Below are 26,304 nucleotides of genomic sequence, written 5' to 3'. Positions count from 1 at the left end.
GCAGCACAGTGAAAGAAATGTGTTTGTTGGCACTCAAGTATAGGAACCTCTAGTAACAATCTAGAAAACTGCACTTTTCTGTTTCTTTCTCTGCCCAGCTGCTGATCGCTTTTCAATATAATCATGTGTTCTGGGTTTAGTGCCGATAGCATCCTCATGGATCTTGTTTAAATGAGAACACTGAATTGCAGAAGGGCATCCCTAGTTCAGGAAAAAGGCATCTACTGTACACCTGAGCAGGGAAATCGAGATGATTTTCCTCAAAGTGGTTTACTTTTGGCTAGGTTGTGGCGAGGAAGAGTGGGCAAAATGATAGGCTGTATTATGTGCCCTGTCATTATACTTCCTATTCCAGGGTCACAAGAATGGTGATTTTCCTCCCTACTTGGTATGAAATTATTTTTCAGGAAGTAAAAAATTAAATGGCTTTGCCAATGGGGACAGTTTATTCTTATTACAAGGTGCTCTTTGCCTTTTAAGTTACTCTTGAGATTGTGCAGCAGTGTTATTGGAGTCCCTTCCTATGCCACTGCTCTGCCGGTCACAAATTCGAAAAACATCAGTGTAACATTTTGGGTAGATGCCGGAGATAGGCTCCTGCGTGTTCATGGTTTCCCATTTTTTTTGCTGGTCTTACTTTTACATCCTATTTTTTGGTGGGCAATTTTCCTGTTCTTATGGAGTAGAATGGGGTTAATATGCCTCTTAGCTATAAGGCTGGTTTTGGGTAAGCATGGTCACTTCTATATTCACAGGACAATGTAATGTTGATGGGAAGCAGTGGCACAAGAATTCTGATAATCATACGCTGCGGTTCTGTTATTCTGATGTAATCTTAATCCCAACACAAATTCTGACAGGCATGTCATCAGCCCCTGAATTACTTAAGTGGCACATTAAGTCTTATCAGCATGTTTTCTGGCACAGTCCTTTTAGTTGCCATTTTTCCATCTGGCAAATAATGTGGCTGCAAAAAATTCAGACATGATCCATCAGTTATAATGCACAATATTTTTTGTAATAAACATGAATGCTTTTTTGCAGTGGCATAAAACACATTCGGCTTGGTCTGATTAGTGTCGACAAATGAATAGCCACAACTAAACCTATTGTTTAAACTGGGCATACAGTGTTTTTTTGCGCATACACATTTTTCTATCGGTAGGGTACTTTTGCTTGGTACTATAGCATATCTTGAAGTTGTGAAGTGGTTGATGGTCTCTCTTTATAATCACATATAATGTATTTGTTTTTCTATCCTATTTCTTTGGAAAAAGTGCTTTAAGATGCACTTTATGCATAGCTGGGCAAGGGGATATTGCCTTCCAGAATCTCTTCAGACATGATAGCCCACTTACAACGCATGCTCACAAAGTGGCTTATCTCGTTAGTCAGCTGCAAACATGGGAAATAATGTGCGCATGAAATCCAACCATTTCCGAACTTGGAGAAAAATAATTTGAGGGAACATTGGTCTTAAGAACTATGACAAGGAAAAGAAGGTCTAGAGAAATGAAGATTTGGTAGGGTTTACTCAGCTGCCTCATAAGCCTCTGTGATGTTCCAACAAATCCACCTACTGATCGAAGGCACTTTGTGACCCACTGAAGGTGAAGAACAGGTTGTCAGAATGTCTCAATCTAGCGGTTCTATCCAGGTACATCATAACTGCACTTTTTGTCTTTGCCACACCTACAAAGCAGGAGGAGGAGGAGGAGCAGAAGGAGAAGGAAAAGAAACACTACTTCCTGGGGCATAGGAGAATCAGATTGAATGCTGGACTCTCACTGGGATGGGGGGGGGGGTAATTGAGAAAAGCTTGAGAATCTGCCAACCCTTCACCATGACGCTAGACCAAGGTTTCCTGAAGGCTTGAATGGCTGCCCATTATACACGACAGGATGAGAATGCCAACCCTAACTCGAAACCTTCTAGCAAGATCTGGAGAATCTGAGGAATCAGTCAATAAACAGTAAGTGTTTCATGATGTTCGCACCAACTTGAAAAATATTTACAATGTCTGACCTGTCTTTTGGGTTGATGGCCTTCTGGCATTTTGATTGATGGCTAACTGAGCAGTCAGACCCTGCTCTTACTACCTTTGCCTTTCAGCTTCCAGGCCCCCACTTATGCATGAGGAGCCTGTAATGAATCAACTTCTGGGGCACCACTGGTCCAGGGATGAATATCAGTTTCTAAACCATCAATCAGCCCCACATCTCTAGTACAGCAGAAGGGATCCAAACAGATTGGAAACACAAGTCAATTATTAACAACATTGTCCAATTTTGGTAACGGGGACGGAACAGCAGGCTGATCTCTGCAAGGTTGCGCATCGTTGTTTAGTTGCAACACAGCGAAAATACTATTATTACGCAATGATAAAAAGGGACTGTCCAGTCAAGGTTGTATACAAATATGTACTTTATTATTATTACAACAGACAGTTCTAGCACACTACAAAATACAACCCACCCTGTAAAGGAACAGAGAGGACAGTTTCAAGAAAGGAAAGTGATGCACTCTGGATACTGACAGGAAGCTAGTCGGTAAAGCAATCAGTCTGCATTGTTCAAGGTTATTTGGTTTCAGCACCAAGGGAGCAAGGGGTTGTAAATGTCACTAGGGGCCTTCAGAGAAGGACCAGAGGGACAGAACCACAATGTAGCTGGTGCTTGAGATGATCTTGATGCTCGACACCGTCAAGTCGATTTCAGGACGCTTTACAGCTCCTGTGACAGAGTTCATTGAAGACGGGAGACAGCTGCGGGTATCAGGCGGCAGGTAGTTCGTCACGCAAGGCTGGATGTACGGCTGCAGGCTGGCCTACACGGTGGGTCGGGGTCAAGAATCATTGTTTCTGTGCTGGTTGGCGGATCTGGAATGCTTGTCACAGTTTCTCAGACGGCTTTAGTGACTGCAGAGTGGCAACAGTCAGTGTTGCAGCCGGTCGCGGATTGATGGATTGACTGCCTCAAATTTCTTTAAAAGATGGACGCTGGTTGATGGTTGTTGTGGCAATCCTCGTAGCTTCTTTGCTGGGCACATGTCCTCTAAGGCGGATGGCCCAAAGCTGAGGAGAGTGTTTACAGGCAATGATCTTGTCCTTTGGTCAGAGACTCTCTGGCACTTAACACTTAGGAAGCTTGCTGGCAGAATCAAGCAGGGCACTCTGTTTGCTGGCTGGGTACCGGTTCTGGAGCTGCTGGACGAGGCCTCTGAGGTGGTATCACCCTCTTGTTCCCTGGGAGATGTTTAGGGGAAGGATCTTGCTTCCTTCTTGGAAATGCGGCCTTCCTTAACTGGCGGAAGCTCTAAGTCAGACTGTACCTTCAGCCAGGGCCCAAATTTGTCCTCCTCCTTACTCCTTTCGAAGTTGTTGGATGATATGCAAAAAAGAGGCTCAACCCTCTTTTAAAGCCAAACGGCCGGCTAAGCCTACCTTAATGACCCAATCGTGGGACCGCACCAACATTCTTCTGTTATGCGTGAGGTCATAACCAGAGTGCTTTGCAACAGGAAAGGTAAGGGGTGACAACATGTACTATTAAGTCCCATCCATCTTTCTGTCTGTTGTGGATTCAAGTGTCTCTCTGGTTAATTGAGCCCTCTATAGCTCCTGTTCAAAGCTCAAGTCTCCCTTGAAGTTTGTGGCGAGCCCAGACTTTCTGTCTCCATCAAATCACATACTGCATCCCTCTGAAAAGGCGTCCCCCTGAAGGGGTTACCTACTGTAAACAGTTGTCCCATACATGACATTCACTGCCTTTCATACAGAGGGGTGGGCGCTAGCTTCAAGTTGACACATTGCATATCAAAGAGGTGTGGGTTTCCTGTCCCCTTTTGTCAGTTCTGCGATCAGGCCTCTCGCAGGCCCGTTTCAATTAACTCCCATCAGTATGCGATGCCGCCAGCAGAACATTGACAATAGGCAGAGCAGATCCATGGAGCCTTTGATATTTTATTAGGCTGGTCATAGCAGGAGGAAGGCGTTGCCTTTCCTGAGATGTTTTGCTGTACCTGAGGCTGTCACATTCCAGCTGGACAGGACAGGGGGCTGCGCCTGTAGGCTGTGTCCACCCAGAGTACACGTGACTGTGTGTTTTTTCTGCGGCGAGCATAGGAAAATGTGTGCTGTTTAGCCCCACACATTTTCCGAGGTTGGTCTCCCATCCAGCCCTCCAGATAAGGTGCTTAGTAGGCCTTTTTACGCACAGAAATCTTGTCAATACGGCCCTTTTAATTCCTCTTTGCGTACCATATGGGGAGCAGGTGCAAGCGGATCTAGGTCACCTGGCCTAAACCCCACCCACCTGGTGCCTTTCTGGTAGCCGCTCTTTTTCCTTACTTAAGGAGCCTTCCAGCTTCTTTTCCTTTGCAGATGGGGAGCAGGTGCAAGTGGATCTTGGTCACCTGGCCGAAGCCCTGGCCACCTAGTGCCTTCCTGGTTGCAGCTCTTTTTCCCCAGTTGCTACTTAAGGAGCCCTCCAGCCTCTTTTCCTTTGCAGATGGGGAGCAGGTTGCAGGATCTGCCCAACTTGTCCGTTGTCAGGCAAGACTGGAGGCAGTGTCATTGCCCCACTGCAGCCATTGCCAGTGGTTGGCACACCATTTGAGAGGGTGGGCATCGACATTGTCGGTCCCCTTGACCCTCCTACTTCAGGTGGACATCGGTTCATCCTGGTCTTGGTAGATCATGCCACCATGTGCCCTGAGGCTATACCCCTTCAGACTATTACGGCCAAGGTGGTTACCAGGGCTCTCCTGGGCATTTCCACCCGTGTTGGATTCCCTAAGGAGGTTGTCTCTGACAGAGGATCCAACTTCATGTCGAGTTACATTAAAACCATGTGGAAAGAGTGTGGGGTAACCTACAAGTTCTCCAACTCTTACCATCCCCAGACCAATGGCCTGGTGGAGAGATTTAATAAAACTCTCAAGGGCATGCTAGGCGCTTTGGAAAAGCCCCCCCCCTCCAAGGAGGAAATGGGATCTCCTCCTGACATGCCTGCTGTTCGCTTACAGAGAAGTACCTCAAGAGGGTGTTGGTTTTAGTCCCTTTGAGTTACTCTTTGAACATCCTGTGAGGGGGGCCCCTTGCCTTGATCTGAGAAGGTTTGGAAGCCACACCTCCAGGTCCTGTGTAACGCTCACCTGGTATCCACGGGGACGTCACTCAGCCTGTTCTGGCTTATGACCTCGAACCCTTCCCTGGAGTCTACTCGACTGGAGACTGGGCCTGAAACACAGGACTGGTAGAGTTTAACTCCCTATTGTCTCTGTGTGCTTGAACCCCTTCTTCCCCGGGGTCCAACCCTTCCCTTTGATCCACAGCTCACCTTGTTTTCTTGGAAAGTGTGCTCTCCATCCTGCTTTCAGCGCAGGGGCGCGTTGATTGATGTGGGCTCGTTGGTGCCTAGTTACTTCACTGGCAAGAGTCCGACAGGTAAGTATAATGAGTCTTTTGAACAGTTCTCTAACTTCGTTCCTTTCCTTCCTTAGATGATGGCCGGCATCTGGGGATGGCGATGTGCTGCTGAGATGAGTAGCGCTGAAGGTGAGTGAGAGCGCGATGTGACCCTTTCGTATTTGTATTGAACCGAGTTCTTTTTCTGTGTCTTTTAGGTGCCGCGATGTTTTCAGCGTGGGTACCGGTTATGAAGAAGAAATGCGGTGAGTAAGCACGGTATGCAGCGCCTCTAGATGTTTCCACGCTAACCTGGAGTGTCTTTTCCCTCTTGCAGATGGACAAAAAGTTCCGGAGACAGAGTTCCCCCAGAGGGCCTGGGATTCAGGTAAGCGTTTGAAGCTCGTACAGTCTTTAAAAATAAGCGAAGATTTGCTGAATGCTTACTAATGCCTTTTTTTCTGTTCTTTTCCCTTTTCCTTAGGAAGCGGCGTGCCGGGATGGGAATGACACCACCGAAGATGCCCGCAGAACAGAAGGAGCGATGAATGATGAGCAGAAGCGCCACAAGGTAAGGCTGTTCCTAACGGTGTTCTTGTTCTTGCAGGAGCTGAGCGCAGAAGAAAGATGCAGGCATACTGGAGCCCGATCCGAACACCGTGAGTGTCACGCTACAGGTGCAGAAAACACAAAGCATGTTTCTCAGCCTGGGCGTTGCTAAAATAGTCTCTGGGTATCCCAGGTGTCTCTGGGCTGAACCACAACCAAAAGACTAGACAGCACATGCAGTTCAGGGAACCGTAATATGTGGGGGCATCCATCTTGTCCCCATCAATGCACTACAAGTCCAATCCCCAATGTTATCCTATGGGAGTGAGGGAGTCTGGTGCCACAAGCGCCAAGTCTGACTCCAAGTGGGTCTTTGGAGGGATGGAGAGGCCCTTGAGGGCCATGTAGGTGATCGTGGCCTGGCTCCAGCCTGACATCTTGGAGGGCTGGGGACATGAGGGCAGGAATCATGACATCCTGCCAAGCAAGTGGGGGGGGGGACTATCTGTTAGGCCTCAGATGGAGGATGACAGATAATGGGTCAGGCGACAGCAAATCTCAAGGCCAGCCAGGAATTGAACAAGTACTAGCATGACCTTAAAGCCTCACAAGTGGATTGGACTCCAGGACAGGAGATCCTTGTGATGGAGCCTACCAAGCCTAGAGCTTTGGCAGATAAGTGGGCTTGACACTTCAGGATCACCTCCAAGATGGGCAAAGGCAATTATCTGGTTGACATGGGAGTCCCCGGGGTAGCCCCTCAGTTATACCACGTCAACAGGCTCATGCCTTTCCATGGGCGAGCATAAGTCTCATGCCTCTTGCTGGCTTCAGAGCAAGAAGAGGATGAGAGTGAGCCCATTCCCGATTTGCTGCATAGCAACCCTCAGGATGGCTCAGTGGAGGGAGTGCATCTCTCTCCAGATCTGACTGCAGAGCAACAGAGGGCCTGCAGGGCTTTGCTCCAGCAGTATGCGCCTCTGTTCTCGCAGACAACAGGCCTCACCCTGTGTTGCAGGCATGAAATTGACACTGGTGACAGCGTACCTCTCAAAAGCAGATGCTACAGGATGTCAGACATGGTTAAGAACCACATCCAGGCTGAGGTGGCCAAGATGCTGGATCTGGATGTTATTGAACCCTCAACCAGTCCCTGGTCCAGTGCAGTGGTCCTTGCCTCCAAGGCAAGTTCTCAGGCAGGTACCAAGGATTGGCGGTTCTGTGTGGACTACAGAGGAGTCAATGCTGTCACCATAACTGACATGCACCCGTTGCCCAGCGCTGATGAGCTTGTGGACACCATAGGTGCTGCCAAATTTATGAGCACCTTTGACCTTACCTCAGGCTATTGGCAAATAGATCTGATGTACCATGCCAAGGAAAAGACTGCATTCTCAACACCTGAGGGGCTCTACCAGTTTAGAGCCATGCCTTTTGGGCTGAAAAATGCACCTGCCACCTTCCAGAGATTGGTCAATCATGCGCTCAGTGGGCTGGAGGCCTTTTGTGTGTCCTATTTAGATGACATTGCTGCCTACAGTTCCACCTGGGAAGAGCATTTGACTGACCTGGATAAGGTGTTGCAGGCCTTGAAAAGGGCTAAGCTAACTATCAAAGCCACCAAGTGCCAGATAGCTCAAGGGAAAGTCACTTATCTTGGTCATGGGGTAGGAGGGGGTCAAATCCAACCTCTCCCCAGTAAGATACAGGATGTGCATGACTGGGACCCTCCCACTACTCAAACCCAGATGAGAGCCTTTTTGGGCCTCACTGGGTATTATTGCAACTTCATGGCGGACTATGGAACCATAGCTGCCACTCTGACTTCGCCCAAACAACCAACGAAGGTTAATTGGACAGAAGACTGTCAGAGGGCCTTTAATGGCTTGAATGAAAGTCTGTGTAGGGCACCTGTGTTGCATGCACCTGATTACAGCAAGCCCTTTATCGTCCAGATGGATGTCTGCGACACCGTAATTGGAGCTGTCTTGTCCCAGTTAGATGACATCGGGAGGGAACATTCGATCATCTTCATCAGTAGACAACTCAAGGGTAGAGAACTTAGGTGGGCTACTGTTGAAAAGGAATGTTTCAGTATAGTTTGGAGACTTAGGCGTTTTAGGACCTACCTTACAGGGTCTACCTTCAAGGTCCAAACAAATCATAAGCCCTTAAAATGTCTTATGCAGATGATGGGTGAAAACCCGAAACTGCTCAGGTGGTCCATTAGCCTGCAAGGGCTAGACTTCACCATAGAGCATAGACCAGGGAAGAGTCACGATAATGCAGATGGCCTTTCCAGAAGGTATGTTGACCGTCTGGATGAGGGTGTCAATCTCGTGGGAGTTTCGACACCCTAAATTCAGTCTGGGGGGGGGGGTGACTGATGCGGGAAATGGATTGAAGGGATAGGGCCTCCCTGTACTTGTTCTGTAGTCCTTTCTCGTGTATGTTCTGTTTTATTTTCTGCCCAGGAGTCCATGTGGGACTCCTGGCAGTGCAGCTCTCTCTTATTTTGGTTTTGTGTACAGACCCTTGGGATACCCTTATGGCACCCATGGGTAGGGGTACAACCCTGTGCCCCTAGTGTATGTTTTTGGGCATCTGTGTGTGGCCCACAGGGCAGGGTACGGGATGGTGGCAGTTCCATGCTGAATTTGACAGGTGCTCCGAGTACCCTCCATTTTGGGATACCCAGACCCTCCCATTGGAATCAGTTGATTCCTGATAGGAGACCTGATGGCCCCTGCGGCCTCTTGCTTTCTGTTGGCGATAACCTTGTTTTTCCCAAAGTCCTGGGAAGCCCTGCCTCTGTCCTATCCCCCTGACTGGCTGTTGGGTGGAAGTTCCATGTATGGTATTGTGGGGAAGTCCAGGCCAGTCTGGTTGGAGCCTTCCCAGTGACTGTATGTTGTGGGTACACTGTTATGGGTGTCTAGTTTCTGATATGTGACACAAAGACTGAGACAGCCCTGCCCGGAACTGGTATGAATGCAGTGTGTAGTGCTGAATGGCTGGGTACTTGTCCCAATACACATTCCTTGTTGTGAGTGTCTCAGACGGAGGAGAATGGCCTGAATGCACTGTATGCCTGATTGGCTGCCCGACTGCCCTTCTGAGTGATTGGTTGCCCGAGTGTGACCCAGCAGAATCAATGAGAGTCCAAACAGTATATCTGGGGGCCTCTCACTGCTAGAAATCTTTCAGAAGCTGAAGTTGAAAGCCCACTGGAAGAAGAACTGCTGCTGCTGTCCTTTGCTAATCTGAAAGCTGCTGTGCCTTCAAGGAACTGATCCAAGAGAGGACCCGACTAGGAGACCTCTTCCTGTGCTACGAGGGACCATCATGCCCCAGCTGATCTTTGCCAAAGTTCCCTGGATGTCAGACCCCCGAAAGGCTGCCGACCGGAGACGGGGATCACCGTGGGATCACGAATAGAAGCGCCCGGACATTGAAGTCCATCACCGTCGATGGTCGCCGGCCGGAGCCGCAGTGCTCCTTTGCCTAAGAACCATAGAAACAAGGACTCCCTTGCTCTTCGTCGACCGCTTTCATCCTGCCGGAAAAAGTCAAGGCCACTGACGATCGAGGAGAATCCACCGGTGGGTTTCCCGCCACCCGAAGACCGCAGAAACACCAACGACTCGACGCCTTTGCTGGCCAAAGTTCTTCATTGACTCCTTGCGGCAACGAACATTTGTCGTCGAGGAGCACCACACGACACAGCTTGCAGGACTTTTTTGACCGATCGTCAACGAGCACCGCAAGAACCGAAGCAGCTGCCGCAACAACAGTGTTCACCCCTTTTCCTTGTGGGATCTCGACGATCCGTGGCTCCTGCTTTAAAGGGAGCAGCTCAAGAAGGATCCGTGGACGACCTGACGTCAAACTCCGTTATTCCAGGTACATTGGTGTGGTAGAACTATTAAGAAGGAAATAAGACACATATTGAACAATATATGGACTGTGCTTGTATTAGATTTTATTTACAGGTTGTCCAGGTGGGGGATCCTCACACAGAACTGTGACTTAGTAGCTGAAGTACATTTCTGCCTATTGTTTTAACCAACCTGCTTTCCTCCTATGTCTACCGTTGGTACATGTTATTAACTGATTTATATGACATGTGAACTGAGTACAGTTGATGCACTGTAATGAAATCAAGAGTAATTGTGGTACCGCATTGAGACTGTATAGATTTACCATTTTAGAATTGTCAGAGTACAAAGTGTGTTATTGTATGTGTACATAATCAAAGCCTTATTTATATAAAGACTGCGTTTCCACTAACATAGTGTGTGGACATTCCTTTGTGGTTGCTTGGGGGCTACACTGTACTTAAGAACCAGCTGCATCACCTCCTGAGAGCTAAACCTTGATTGCCCATCCATTGTTACCAACAATAGAGAATCTTGGCTGGTGTGCTCTGTGCTTCGATTCTGCCATTTAGAGAGAGCAGGAGTACAGATAACCCCCATCCAGTCTTTACACAGGTGCAAGTGGATGTTGGTAACCTGGCCTAAACCTCAGCCACCTGGTGCCTTCCTGGTTGCTGCTCTTTTTCCCCACCTTCTTAGCCCTGCCTCTTCCTTCCTACTCTTAACTCTTCAATCAAGGAGGATCCAGGGCCCGAACACTGTTAGGCAGAAACCTGTGCAGTTCCCTCTGGGACCACTGCAAAAGATTTAAGACTACAGGTGTTTGGCAGTAAACCCACTTGGTAGCAGCCTGCACCACACAGATTCACTTGGTAGCTGTGGCTGAGCAGTCAGACTTCCCTCAAGAAGAGTTAGGCAGTATACAGAGTATTCACAATAGGTCAAGAGAACACACCAGAACAAGTAAACACTGACCAGGGCTTGGTGTAAAAGAGATATAATTATTTATTTAAAACCACATCTAGAAAAACACACAGGCACCAATAGTAAGCAATTCAAAAACACGGTCACTAAAAGATATACACTCCCTTAGAAGAATATTAGACAAGTCTTAAGTAAAGCCCCACTTATTTTCAGACAGCGGTGAGCGCTTAATGTAGATGACACTCTAATAGTTCTTTTTTAAACAGGGAGAGAAAAGCAGAGAATAAATTGAAACAGATCCCAACGTTTTTACAAGAACATAACACAAGAGGAAGGCAAAGTAGAACCGTGAAGTTAGAGTTCAATAGGCCGGATCCGCTTTAAGAGGATCGCAACGAAATGTGTCCAAGGTCACACGGTTGCAGTGCACAAAAGTCTTGTAAAGGTTCAAAAAAAGGAGTTGGACCAAAGAAAGGGACCAGTTAGAGGGTCAAGGCGGCCAGCCCAGTCCAGAAGGTTAAGGGGTTATTATTACCTTGTAGCAATCTTTAGAAAGGGAGGCCTGGTGGACACGGTACCTTAAAGTGGTGAGAATACTCCAGCGGGGGCAGTTGTTCCTGGCAGCGGGTGCAAGTCGGTGCTTCGTCCGGGGGAAGAGAGGATCTCGTCGTGGAGGAAGACAGGAGTCCGTTGCACTGCCAGGGAAGAAACCAGCCGCAGAGTTTCTCAGGTACAAGGAGCGGTCCGGTGATTCGCGGTTCAGTGGTGAGTGGCTATCCGGCCGCCGGGATGCTTGGCACGGGCAGTTCGACCACAAACCGGTCTGGGTTGCGAAGAAGGAAGGAAAAACTGGTTGTGCCCACCAGTCAAGGGAAGAAGCCTCTCCAGCCGGGAGATCTTCTCTGTCGTCGGGAAGTGGTGAGTCGGTTCCGCAGGGCTCTACCGGTGGATTCATCGTGGTAGGTCAGCTCAGCTTCTCCCTCGTCGGATTCTCAGGTCCTGTGGCGACTTCTGAAGTTCCAGTCCCCAAAGCCCTGCTTTTATGCAGTATACCCCCATTCACTCAGCCTAGCTGTCAATCAAACATGCTAAGAGTGCGACTTGAGTTACCAAGGTAACTCAGTCCAGGGTGCCTAAACCCCCTCCCACACCCCCTGTGGTACCCAGACAGAGTGGCACCACTTTTGGGGGCTTCTGTGGAAAAGCCCGCCAAAAGGTGGAACAAAGTGCTCGACTTGGGTTGGAGTCACAGAAGAGAACGCAGACGCCATTTTAGAATCGAGTCCTGGCAAAAAAATACCAACCGGTGAATTAATATTAATTAAATAAACCGGCGGTATGTTCGAGGCTATGAGAATTAAATAATGAAAGTTGGTAGCCTCGAACAATGGGAAAATCCCATAGGAAAATATTCGCGGTCGAATATAACAAGTAGTTTCCACTGCCACCAGCCAAAACTCGATCAGGGGGGACGGAGACGTGCCCCCTCGACTAACAGACCCCGGGGCAATCGAATTGCCCTGACCAGTACGTCCACAATATGATGGTTTGTACTGGTTTCTGTTAATAATTTGGGACCAGTAAAGCCAATGGTGACTTTACATGCCCTGGGAGACAGTAGTCAGTCCCAGGGTATGAGTCTATGGTGGGGTGTCACTATGACACCCCTGTGTCACTGCACGGAGGGTGCTGTTTAACACACATAGTAAAAACACACGAGACCCTATGGAGTAAAGGTCCCCATAGCCCATAAAACACATTAACAGTCAAATGAACACCATAAACCAGTCCAAGAGTGGGAGAAAAAAAAAATCTCGCTCTTGGCAGGAGAAAAAACAAACTCCAGAAATCCAGCAAAGCTGCTGGGGGACTCACTAGGTTAGGAAATTCAGCCTAAAGAGAGAATTCTCCCTAACAAACACTTGCTCAGACAGCAGGTAAGCATGCACGAACATGTGTTCACTCACTCTGTCCCCACAGGCCATCCCCAACCCTCTGATCCCCCTGTGATGTTCCCTTGTGCCCCCCCTCTCAAACACAGGTGTTGCCTGTTTTGCTTGATTCTTCTACCCTGCTCCACCTCAACCCCCTCCAGTCTACTCTTGCAGGAGTCTGTCCTGATACATTCTGGTTTCACCATCACTGTCTTGTGGCCAATGCTGGATTTGACTTTTATGGACTTCATTGATTCACGGTGCGTCACCCTTTCTCATGGTGGCCCTGAATCATGCTGTTCCCATCTTCATCTTGTATCCAGGCTTGCAACATATGTCTTACTACTGACTTCTGCAATTGTATTTGCTCTCCCCTCTTGCTTCTCAAATCTTTTTGACTGCTTACTCTCCGTTCTCTCCTCCTCTACCTTTCTCCCTTTTCCTATCTCCTCCCCTTACTTTCTTCTATGCACTTATTCTATCAGAAATGTCCCTGGACCTAGTATGATAGCAACCTCGTCTGTCTCCTCCTCCCTCCCTTTACTTGTTTTCTACCCTCCTCTCTGCCCCCCTCCAGTACTATCTGAAATGTCATCAGGCCTAGTACAATAGTGGCTTGTTTTGTTCCTCCTCTCCCTTTCTGCACCCCTCTCCCTCACCTTTTGTTTTCTCCGGCTCTACCAAAAATGTTGTCAGGCCTAGTACGGTAGTCGCCGGTCTGTTTCCATTTCCTTCCCACTCTCCCTCTCTCTTCCTTATCTATGTCTTAGCTCTTGCACTATCTGAAATGTCGTCAGGCCGAGTACGATAGTTAATTTCACATTCTTACTCTTCATGGCCTCTAAGAATGTCATTGTATTTTTCCTTGTTCCCTCCCTTGCCTTGAAGCTCTTTGAAACACATTGTGTATAGGCGCTATATAAATAATCATATCAGATCATTCCACTTACACAAGTTATTTATGGCAGCACTCCCATTAATCCTGGAGCTCACTGGTCACTGGCTAGCAGCAGCTTGCAAATCCACTCTTTACTTTAGTAATCGACACAGTTCCTTGAAAGAAGCAACTGGGATGAGTCCTGGTCTGTTTAATTTTTTTAACACTCTCCTCTGTTAATTATTCTATCAAGATACTTTGAGTATAAAAAGGAATTTGTGTTTTGTTCACTTTGTCCAACTGCCTGCATTTTGTAGGTTACAGTGTTATTAAAGCATCTTGAATCATTAACATGTTTTTCACTTTTCTTTAGGACACAGGTAGTATTGTGTAAAATGAAAATGGTCTTAAAAACAAGGGCTGCATTTCTGCTTAATTGACTGTTTTCTTTTCATCACAGAAGCACACTAATAATTGCATAGCTAGGCACATGGTCCAAACTTTAACTCCCTTTCTGACCACCCACCGCAAGCAGGTATAATGGATACAGGTAGAAGCAGTGCTGTATATATTTTCAGTGGCACAGATTGTGCCTGTACCTCTCAACAGGGCTGCTGTATATTCAGGCAAAGTAGCCTAATTTATCAACAGAGCTGCTATACCATACACATGTCATGGCGCAAAGCCGAAAAATTCACAGCAGGGATGATTGCATCATGCCCACATTTCTTAGCAGGACTGTTATGTTTTGGGACAGTACCTGAATTTCTTAACAGAGCTGCTGTCAAGAAAGCACGACATGTGTTGGCATTTTCTGCAGCGAACTAAGTATAGAGCAAGAACAGTGTCTGAGCTCTTCCCACCAACCTCTGACAGTGTGGGAAGATGGCATTGCTGTCATATACTTCAATCCCTTCTACTCGGTCTTGCGCTTTTCAAAACTTCTGCTTCTCCCATGTCCGATTAATGAGTCGTACTGCCAAAAATCTAGCACATTTCAAAGCCTCATTATGAATCTCCTAACTAATGTAGGATAGTTCAAATAGGCGGAGAGCTTTTAACAGGCCATTTATGTCAGGCAAGCCTCACATGGAACTGCGAGGGCCCTAACCCTACATGCCTTTCAGTGTCAACAGCCTGTTAGGAAAGGCAGTTCAGTGGCTCAATAACCCTGATGCAGAGATTGTGTAACCTGTTAGTTAAAATCCAGTTAATAGGTGAGTTAATGAGTCTGCATCAGAGATATGCATTTAAGATGCAGGTAACATTCAATTGTAACACTGTGAACTAAATGTTCAGTGATTCAGAACACACACATTTCATCTGGGATGCTCTACTTGTAATGGGTCATAATACAGAACTCATCACGGCTGCTAGAACTGTGATTGCTCTGAACACAACTCTTCAGGGCTGCTATGCTTGTAATGGCTCAGAACACACAAATCATCAGGGCTGCTATACCTGTGATTGCTCAGAACAACTCTTCAGGGCTGCTGTGCTTGTAATGGCTCAGAACACACACCTCATCTGGGCTGCTATACCTGTGATGGCCCCGAACAGACACCTCTCATTTGGGCTGCTATACTTGTAATGGCTCAGAAGAAGCACATCTCAGGAGGACTGCTATATGGTGTCTAGTCAAAGGATCGAATCTAAAGGGTCGACAGGTCAAAGGATTGACACCAAAGGGTCGACAGGTCAAAGGATCAATTTTTATTTTAAATTATATATATCATTTTGTAGGTTTTCCTTTAGGGAAAAAAAAGTGTTTTTTAGCAAAAAAAGGGAGTTGGGGGGACCGCCCCAAAAAAACAATATGTGGAAAAAAAAATTCGATCCTTTGACTGGCAACCCTGCTATATGTGTAATGGCTCAGAACAGACACACCTCATCTGGTGTGCTATACTTGTTACGCCTTTAGAACACACACCTCATCAGGGCTGCTATACCTCTGATGGCTCAGAAATAGAACACACACACATCCCATGAGGACCACTATACTTGCAATGGCTCAGAAGCAGCACATCCCATGAGGACTGCTATATGTGTAAAGGCCCAGAACAGGCACATCTCATCTGGTCTGCTATACTTGTTACGCCTTTTATGGCTCCGAACACACAACTCTTCAGGGCTGCTATACGTGTAATGGCACAGAATACACACCTCATCAGGGATGCTATACTTGTAATGGCTCAGAACACACATCTCATATGGGCTCTTGTATTTGTAATGGCATACAGTGGTGGTAAAGCATCTGCATTCAAGCAAGTGCTGCATCTGGTCAGACAAACCTCTAACTCTATAATTCCCAGCCTAATGGACAAAAGAAGGTTTGCACACGTCTAAAAAGGAGCACCCAATGGTAAAGCTGCACTAGATTTTTAAATAGAAAATGCATTTTCAGCTTTTTGGACATTTATTGGTGCTATGTTAAAAAGACAAACAGAAAAACAGGAGAAGAAGAGCACCTCTGAACCTAAGCAACACAGAAGAACAAAGGTGTGGTAGGGGGGGCGAAGGAACAGAAAACATACTAGACAATCCAAAAAAGGAATTCGAGCAACAGGTAGGGAGAGCAATGAGCCACATGATAGGGCAACAATGAAAATGAGAAGTGAAACAGTGTTAATAATAGGGCAAACACACAATAGGAGTGAGCGCTAGAAGCAGAGCAAAAGAGACATTTGGAGACAGTAAAATAAAACACAGATCAACAGCATGTGGGGAGAGATGGAAATAGAAAAACAAGACTAGAGAAGGGCAGGCCAATAACATAGGAGACAGTGCAAGAAAGATCATCAAAAAGACTAGCAACCACAACCGACAAAATCAAAAAACAGATATAGCCATAGCAATGACATGAGAGAGGAAGAGGAGTTATATCAACCGATACAGTAAGATATAGGAGGGGAAAAATCAGCAATAGAATGCAGACATGGGAGAGACAGAGTGACAGAAAAACAGACCGCAAATTGTGGCAGAGAGGCAGAGCGTCAGAAAGTGAGAGATGGGGTAAACAAAGAAGCAAAGGGAAGGAGAGATGGAGCAAAAACATGGAGTGGCTGTCAAGCAGGTAGTACCAAGCGGCAACAGTAGGCCCGAGAGGCAGAGGAGTTATGCTGGTAGAGTAATGTACTTGAATTATGAATCACCCGATGCAACTAGCTGGTATCTGTAGTAACTCTTAACAGAGTTTGTGCCCATGTATCATGAAGATGAAGCTGCGTAGTATGCATCTACAGGGTTCTTGTGTGGGGAAAATGGTTTCCACAGGTGCAATAAATTATTTAGAACCACTTTGAAATACAGCTGGTTTGTCACTTATTTTTTCAAACATATTTTTAATTTTACGCATAAATTGGGTATTTGTCAGACACTTTTTACTCTCTTGCGAAGGAGGAAAATAATTTTTACTCTCTTGAAATTGGATTTACACTCCAATTCTAAAAATTGGGAGTAAAATACTCTCACTGCAAAATCCTATCTGGAGCACTGTTCCCATCATTTAATTTCTTAAAATATTATCAAAAAAGCCCAGGCGAGTGCACACCTGCTGTGCGACTGGTCGAATTCCTCACAGAGCCACTGCTGCCAGTGATGTTTAAAATTGGTTCTGAAGAACCAGGTAAAGGAAACAGCAGAATGATCGCCATATCCGGCAGAGGCAGAAACCAGTCCTCAATGTGATGTAAATCCAAGCCCCAATCCCATGAATGTAAATGCGGCCTTAATGCTTCAACTTCCAGCATAGTTAAGGTGGATACCTGTACCCCACAATACGCTAGGTCTAAGCAATGTAACTTGTGCCTGCAAGTTCTTAAGAATCAGATGATTCTTCTATAGCTTTGAAAGGTTTTACAAACTCTTCCAGTGCAGTTTACGCAGTTTAGGATGCATGGGTATAATTCCTACCTACCCATCAGGCTTGGCAGGATGTCACAAATCTGAAGGAATCGTGGTAATGACTTGTCTTCTCCTTTCAGGGGGATATATGTTTGCCAGGAATCTAGGGGGACTCATCCAGTCTGGTGTCCCCCATTCATTTGGAATGTCCCCCTTTATCTCAGGTAGAGGCGGTAATCTCAGCTTGACAGATTTGGTGCAATGTTTTGGGGGAGGGCATTTCCCCCCTTTATTCTACATAATGCTCTCTCTTACTGGATTCCCATGTAATCAGTAATCTGGGCTACAAACTTTGTGGCTGCTTTTTTTAAGCTGTGGGGTACATTTACCAGCCCGGCAGAACTTCCCCTACATCACCAAACTGCATTTTCAGCATGCGCTGGCTCTGTTGAGCATATATGGGGCGAGATGAAACATAGAACACCCCGAGAATTGCTGCAGTTATTTTCTTCATATGCATCCAAAAGAAGAATTCAAAAGCAGCCGGGTGCAGTGCTGCTATGCTGAAAGCTCAATATTCCTAACTGAAAGAGAAAATGTTCCGTGTTTAAAATGACTGTGCACTGATGCTATTTCCATCTTTTCAACATTACACAGTTTGGTTGCTGATAAGACACATTCATCTTCAGGTTGTACACCAACAAAGGAGGGCATTCCTCACCGAATGGCATGTGTGTCAAGTAAAAACTGTAAAATAGAGACATTCACTCCAGGCCATACGACAAGCGTTTATTCTTGCAACAAAGTGACACTGGCAAATTTCCTCACAAGAAGCCCTCTCTCTCCCTTTGCTTATGTCAGTTTCAAAGAAACCTTGTTTTTGAACAGATTCCTGTGTGTTAGGAATTGACCAGAGCTACAGAAATGTTCAGAATAAAGATGTAAGGAGAATCGCATTTATAAATGACGAGGGAAAGTAAAAATAAACTTGCGTTTTACTGCTCTGCAAAGCAGCGAGTGGAAATTGTACCAGCTCAATGGAAATAATACTGTTACATGTTCTGAAACAAAACTATATATGTTGGGAAGAAAATCTGCCAAAATATAAGTAAACTGTACTGTGTGCACTGTATTTTCCCCTACAAAAAGAACTTCCACATCATGGCTAGGCCCTGGAATTGATGCCAAACCAGTTCTTGCAAGGCAGGCACTTTTAAATGTAACAGCCCCAGGGGAAAGGAACTTCCTTTACAACATGAACGGCCCTGCGGTGTGGGATGTGGCGACTTTATCAGACGAAGCGGCATTGCTGCAGCATGAGACATTGGACTGTCCTGGCACAGAGGTGTGAAATCCCCTGGCACAGAGGTGTGAAATCCCCCGACACCTCAACTCAGCTTCAAACTGCCTAGGATCAAAGGGGTGTCATAGCAACTCCATGTGCCAGTTGATCAGGGAAGGACATTTGCTTGGGGGGGGGGTTGGAAAGACTGCCCATATTTGGAAACAAAGCCAGCCCATTTGATTTTAAGGGCTGTGCATATCATGACATTTATTTCAGTAATCTAAAGAAACAGTAATGTGAAATTATGGCCATTTTAAATGTCATTTTTGAGCCATTAAAATAAGACATTGTAGGTTTTTCTGACATGTTGTGGAAGAAAATGCCAGTAAAATGTCATTTGGGGGGAAAGCGTGCATGGTACAGTTTTGCAACTTAATGAAAACGTGTCCAGTGATAATATGTATAAATGTGGACAATTGTAGAATTTTAGGTGACATTTTTCCATGGAAATGGCGAAAGATTGCCAGAATAACTAAACAGTATGGCACCGACTTGAGATTTGGAACAGAATATTAATTGTAAAATATGGATAATTGTAAAACATGGAGTCTGCCTATCTAATTTTTATAAGGGTGATGTTTATAAAAATGCGCATTTTGTGTTATAACTGATTTTGGCAAAAGTACCTGTGGTAGAACAAAGCACATTGTAAAAATCACCTACACTAAAACAGAGTCACTTCCTTCAGTCCAATCTGCTTACACGGAGGCAGCGACAGTTTATAGGCTAGCCTATCTGATTTAGGAGGTATGCCTAGCTTAGTTCTGCCCACATAGTAAAAATCTTCTGATGTCATCCAGTCTATATAAGGTGGAGACATACAGAGTCGGGAGATTCAGAAATCCAAGATTCAAGAAAATCCAGCATTCATAAACAAACATCCAGAGATCCAGACACCCAACATTCACCCTGCAAGATTCCAGCCTCCACAGCAAGGCCAGACCCTCTTACCCAGGCTAAACCTCTAATCCAGATTAAATCCTACAAAAATCCCAATAATTCATGGGGAAAAAGGGAGAAGGCTGCTGAACCCTTTGGGATTATCCTGCGTTGCCCAGCTTCCGGCTTGGCCCCGCTGAAGCGCCCCGCTGTCTACTGAGACCAGACGCCGGTTGCCCCGCTGTGTCCCTAGAGGAGAGCCCCGCTGTTGCCTAAGTGACCAGGTCGTTGTTCCAGGGCCCGGCTGGCTGTCCAAACTATTTCATTCAAGTGCTTGTTGTAAGTATCTCCCTTCCCCAGTAACCAAAAACTGCATCCCTTGCTTTGTTACCTGGTATTATGTCCAATTCCATAGAAATCCTATAACTACCTAGCAAAATCCCTAAAATTGTCAGAATCCTCTGTATCCTGTCTTTAATCTGTACAAAATCTGTGTTCATTTCCATGTGTTAGCGCCATTCTTTCCAAATCATTTCAGTCCACTATATAAGTCCTTAGTATTATTTGGAATAAATTAATGAATTCCCATATAAAAAGAGACACACGGCGTGAAGGGGTTAAAATTGCAAATGAACCTCTGTCGCAGACAGCATTCCTCTTTTCTAGCCACTAAAATATAGTCCCAGTAAAACTTGTCATTTTCCTTTTGAAGCTGATTTTTCCTGTGCAACTGCTTTCATTTTAAAAAGCTGATTTTTCCCTTTCCCTTTAAGAATCCCATACGGTCATCCATCCCGAATCACCCTTTCACTTGCATATCATACCTGCTATGTTCCTTTGACCCTTAGCATTAACACTGCATTCCGATTTTGTCTGTTTAGCTCATTTTATAAGACATTTTTCTATTTTAAACCCTTGAAACATAGCAAGTGGAATTTTGCCACGTGTGATTCTTGTATGGTCCATTTTCTACACTGTATGCCCATTGTTTAGTACATTGTTTAGTACATTGGCTTGTAACTTGCGAGTTTTCTTGCTTCTTATATACAGCCATACACATTCTTGCCTTATTCATTCAACCGCACATGTAAAACAACTTTCTAGTAATTCCAAGTGCCATTTTGCTCATTTTTCAAGGGAGCTCAATCCGATTTTTGCCTCCCATTTAGGGGCAGTAGGGCGGATTTTCAATCCGATTTTTGCATAGTATACCCGACTGTTTGCTACTCCACTGAACCCACACACAATTTGGGTAACAGGGGTTTGAGAGGGTGTTGCAGGGGGAATGCTTAACTATGGGGCCATTTAAAAGTACTACCCTGAAGTAATCTTGCCTTCATTCATTTGTGCATGGTGTATCCTGTGCTAGAAGGTTAAACTAAGTGTATTCTATCATTTATTTTCCTGTGTAATTATCACCACACTGGTGATTGCAACCCTATATTGAATGTGTTTTATTTTTATTTATAATTAAAAGATAAAGGGTGTGGAGGCACACTTCTTTCCCTACTTTTCTGTTATTTTCCTCCTTAAAGGCTTTCTTAAAAAAAGGACCATCAGCTACTCCTCTCAGTAGGAAGCAATTTGCAATGTGTCTAATTCTGTAGAGTGCTAGCGGCTATGCGTATGTGTGGGTGGGGCTCTGTGTACATTGCGGCATCCCTAGAGAGACATTGTTGGTACATGTCTGCAGGTTCACAGTGAATTTCACAGAGGCTAACACAATAAGTGGCAAAAAAAAGCGTCTCACAAAAGGAGGAAGACGTTTCCTCTAAACTCATTGTGTTAGCCTCTGTGAAATTCACTGTAAGCCAGTAGACAAGTACCAACAATGTCTCTCTAGGGATGACTCACTGTACACAGAGCCCCACCCACATTTGCGCAGAGCTGCTAGCGCTACGCAGGGTGTCCAGGAGGCCTTAACCATGGCACCAGTCCTGTGCCCAGCTTCAGAAGGTATACCAGGGCAGATGAAACGTTGCCTCTCAAATCGTTGCAGCAAGAGGTTCTCACATGGCAGCATGCCAGGGTCCCTGCCATAAGGCAGGAATGGAAGGAAGAAACTAGTGTATTATTAGTAGAGGGGAGCTTTTCTTTCTTATGGCACCACCCCATGTCACTGGGAGCATGCTATAGGATGAGAAAAGGAGTTGAAAACGTTCCGGTCTTGGAGGCTGTGAGGAGGGTGGGGAGAGAAGAGCCTAACAGAGTAAGTACTGGGCCAAGGACGTGGCGATAATGCCTAAATTACTTAGCGGTAAACTTCATAAACCTCTCCTCTCTCGCTCATTCCTGACTGTCGATCCGTGATTCAGGATTGTTGCACCTCCAACGATCTCTGCCTTAATGCCAGTAAGACGGAGATCCTTCTCATTGGGACCCTTGATTTTTTTTTTTCTCTCTCCCTCTCCCTCTCCCCCTCCCCCTCCCCCTCGGCGTCATCTTCGATAACACTCTCTCCTTCTCCCCTCACATCACATCACGGATTTTGCCAAGAAGGCCCACTACCAGCTGCACCTGCTAGGAGGTATTCTTCCTTTTCTCACTTTCCTCCAGAGGTCACTGTCTCCAGAGCCCTGGTTCTCTCTAGGCTGGACTACTACAACAGCCTCTTTCTCAATTTGTCTTTCTCTACTCTCTGCAACTAATCCTGCACAGGACTGCAAGAATTGTCCCTGGCCTCAAGCCCAGGGACTGCATCTCTCCAGCCGTGAAATCTCTCCACTGGCTCCTAGTGGCTGCAAGGATCAGGTTCAAAAGCCTATGCATTGTCCACAAGGCTTTATGGGGCCTGGGTCCGCATTACATCCAACTCTCTCTTCCTAAATACCTTCCTTCTTGAGCCCTTTGCTTAGCTACCTCAAACTCTCTGAGTGTCAGACGCTTCTCCAGGAAGAGAGTGGGGGTAGATCTCTCTCCTCTGCAGGTGCCACCCTCTGGAATAGCCTCACTGCCCCTCTCAAACTTGAGCCGGACCATCTGAAGTTCCGGAGGCAGCTCAACACCTTCCTTTTCTCCTCTGTTTTCTCTCTCTCCACTGCAGACCTACCTGACTGCTGCGCTGACTGGTTTCCTTGTACCCTCAGAGTCTTACTGGGTACCAGGCTCCTCCATGATCAGTCTCCCCTGCACCACCTCTGGGCCTACCGCGCACTAAGGGGCTGTTTTAAAACCCCTTCATCCCCTTCCTCCTTGCACTTACTCAGAGCCGCGCTGCCCTGGCTGCACTTACTCAGAGCAATGCTGCCCTGATTGCACTTTTGGCACTTCACCCTCCTCCCTTCATCCTGCACTTTATGTTGTCGCACTTGCACAATCTGGATGACACAAGGCCTGGCAAGATTGTCTTGTTCTCCTTCTGTCTTCCCTCCCTTGTCTTGCCTAGAAACACTTGTGTACAGACGCGTTATAAATGACATATCATAACCCTAGTCGTACTTTTCCTCGTCACAGTACTCAGGCCTGCCTCTCCTACCAGTGTAAGGGACTGCTCCAACACTTTCGGTATGGTGCAAGGGCCTTACATATATACCGTGACTTGGGGAGAGGGTAAAGGTGTTATACTGGGACCTGGGGAGAGGGTAAAGGTGCATAAAGAAAAATAGTTTTAAGAAAAATGGTATTGGCAGGAAGGTAGGCCATCTTCATGTGGAATGCTGCGACAGAACGCGTAACACTTGGGGTAATGACATGTACTAGTTATTAATTGACGCAACTCTATCAAAAATAGCATAACAGATTTTTTTTAAATCGAACTTAAAATATCACAATTGTAAATATTGAACTAAAAAATCAACTCTTTAAACTAAAGTATAAGGCGGATATGGACGTTCTAAAAAGCAAATACTGATACAAGAACACATATTTTAGACCTCAATACAGTAATTAATTTAAGAGGTGCAATTGAAACTATAATGCTCTCACATATCACTACAAAGATACATTTAAGAAATATGTTTCTAAATTATGTTCCAGAAAGTCAAAGCTCTGTGGGGGATGTTCATGTTTGCAATGCTGCATTGTCAAAAATACATTAATGCAATAAAGTACTTAAGACATTAACGAGGTGACGCAAGACATGCTCTAACCATTTGGGGTCTGCGCACAATCAGTTCTTTACTAGTCTGGGTTTCAATAATTAATTGCCAGAAGATTTTGCGTAATACCCGATTCTAATTTTGACAATACTAAGATATCACGAACACGCGATTCAGTCTATACAGTACTGTAAAGAATGTTTATGTAACATGCGGAGGAGGAGGAGGAGGGGGGGGGGGGGTTCAGACACAACCTCTACGCGCCTTCCTCATTACCCAGAAAGATGAAAACTCCAGTCCCGTCCCTCAGCAGATCCTCCAACATGATCTTAGTACACCGTAGTTCCTAATAGAGGAAAGGACCCAGCGACGTGTCAACGCACGGTCATTTGCATGGTACGTAAACCACAGCAGTCTGTGCTTTGGCTCTAACAGCACTTACGTCCAAAGGAGCCTAGGCTCTACAACGCCTGGCGCGGCGCATGACTCAACTGTACAAACGTTTCGCTACTGCTGGAGGTGGGAAGTGTTCCTCTGGAGCACCCGAACACGGGCTGCAGGTTTGAGATATGGGACAGTGGCCAGAGGATGAGTTATGTTAGTAAAATAATGGTTGATACTAGTTCCCATCCGAGAAACGGACCATCGGTTGTTAGGGCCATTTCTCAGATGGGAAATAGCTGCTTCTGTGTGAGTGGGCTAGTTCCCATTAGAGAAATGGCCCTTTTTTGCCCCCTAGTGGCTAAATCCTGCATAATAAAGAGAACTAGCCCACTCACACAGAGAAGGCTAGTTCCCATTAGAGAAATGGCCCTTTTTGCTCCCCTAGTGGCCAAGTCCTGCATAATAATGGGAACTAGCCCACTCACACAGAGAAGGCTAGTTCCCATTAGAGAAATGGCCTTTTTGTTCCCCTAGTGGCCAAGTCCTGCATAATAATGGGAACTAGCCCACTCACACAGAGAAGGCTAGTTCCCATTAGAGAAATGGCCCTAGTGGCCAAGTCCTGCATAATAATGGGAATTAGCCCACTCACACAAAGAAGGCTAGTTCCCATTAGAGAAATGGCCCTTTTTGCTCCCCTAGTGGCCAAGTCCTGCATAATAATGGGAACTAGCCTACTCACACTGAGAAGGCTAGTTCCCATTAGAAAAATGGCCCTTTTTGCCCCTAGTGGCCAAGTCCTGCATAATAGTAGGAACTAGCCCACTCACACTGAAGCAGCTATTTCCCATTAGAGAAAGTGCCCTCCGACCTGGAAAGGCAGAAAGGTCCTCTCGTCTAATGGGAACTAGCCCACTCACACTGAAGCAGCTATTTCCCATTAGAGAAAGTGCCCTCCGACCTGGAAAGGCAGAAAGGTCCTCTCGTCTAATGGGAACTAGCCCACTCACACTGAAGCAGCTATTTCCCATTAGAGAAAGGGCCCTCCGACCTGGAAAGGCAGAAAGGTCCTCTCGGCTAATGGGAACTAGCCCACTCACACTGAAGCAGCTATTTCCCATTAGAGAAAGGGCCCTCCGACCTGGAAAGGCAGAAAGGTCCTCTCGTCTAATGGGAACTAGCCCACTCACACTGAAGCAGCTATTTCCCATTAGAGAAAGGGCCCTCCGACCTGGAAAGGCAGAAAGGTCCTCTCGGCTAATGGGAACTAGCCCACTCACACTGAAGCAGCCATTTCCCATTAGAGAAACGGCCCTCCGACCTGGAAAGGCAGAAAGGTCCTCTCTGCTAATGGGAACTAGCCCACTCACACTGAAGCAGCCATTTCCCATTAGAGAAACGGCCCTCCGACCTGGAAAGGCAGAAAGGTCCTCTCGGCTAATGGGAACTAGCCCACTCACACAGAAGCAGCTATTTCCCATTAGAGAAACGGCCCACCGACCTGGAAAGGCAGAAAGGTCCTCTCGGCTAATGGGAACTAGCCCACTCACACTGAAGCAGCTATTTCCCATTAGAGAAAGGGCCCTCCGACCCGGAAAGGCAGAAAGGTCCTCTCGGCTAATGGGAACTAGCCCACTCACACAGAAGCAGCTATTTCCCATTAGAGAAACGGCCCACCGACCTGGAAAGGCAGAAAGGTCCTCTCGGCTAATGGGAACTAGCCCACTCACACTGAAGCAGCTATTTCCCATTAGAGAAAGGGCCCTCCGACCCGGAAAGGCAGAAAGGTCCTCTCGGCTAATGGGAACTAGCCCACTCACACTGAAGCAGCTATTTCCCATTAGAGAAAGGGCCCTCCGACCCGGAAAGGCAGAAAGGTCCTCTCGTCTAATTGGAACTAGCCCACTCACACTGAAGCAGCCATTTCCCATTAGAGAAACGGCCCTCCGACCTGGAAAGGCAGAAAGGTCCTCTCGGCTAATGGGAACTAGCCCACTCACACTGAAGCAGCCATTTCCCATTAGAGAAACGGCCCTCCGACCTGGAAAGGCAGAAAGGTCCTCTCGGCTAATGGGAACTAGCCCACTCACACAGAAGCAGCTATTTCCCATTAGAGAAACGGCCCACCGACCTGGAAAGGCAGAAAGGTCCTCTCGGCTAATGGGAACTAGCCCACTCACACTGAAGCAGCTATTTCCCATTAGAGAAAGGGCCCTACGACCCGGAAAGGCAGAAAGGTCCTCTCGT

The 26,304-nt window shown here is 46.4% G+C and overlaps 1 protein-coding gene across 1 annotated transcript in view; it reads right to left on the bottom strand.

Moving 5' to 3' along the window:
- ELP5 (elongator acetyltransferase complex subunit 5) overlaps positions 1-24,107 on the bottom strand; it is a 176,369-nt gene extending 152,262 nt beyond the window's left edge. Inside the window, exon 1 of the mRNA XM_069645816.1 lies at positions 23,950-24,107. Within this exon, the coding sequence (XP_069501917.1) occupies positions 23,950-23,998 (49 nt within the window). The 5' untranslated portion in view covers positions 23,999-24,107. The remainder of the gene's footprint in view (positions 1-23,949) is intronic.
- Between the last annotated feature and the right edge of the window lie 2,197 nt (positions 24,108-26,304).

Source organism: Ambystoma mexicanum, chromosome 1p (assembly GCF_040938575.1).
Source record: "Ambystoma mexicanum isolate Mex_15411 chromosome 1p, UKY_AmexF1_1, whole genome shotgun sequence".
Lineage (NCBI taxonomy): Eukaryota > Metazoa > Chordata > Amphibia > Caudata > Ambystomatidae > Ambystoma > Ambystoma mexicanum.
The sequence above is the reverse complement of the archived record's forward strand: the minus strand, read 5'-3'. Positions and strand labels throughout refer to the sequence as shown.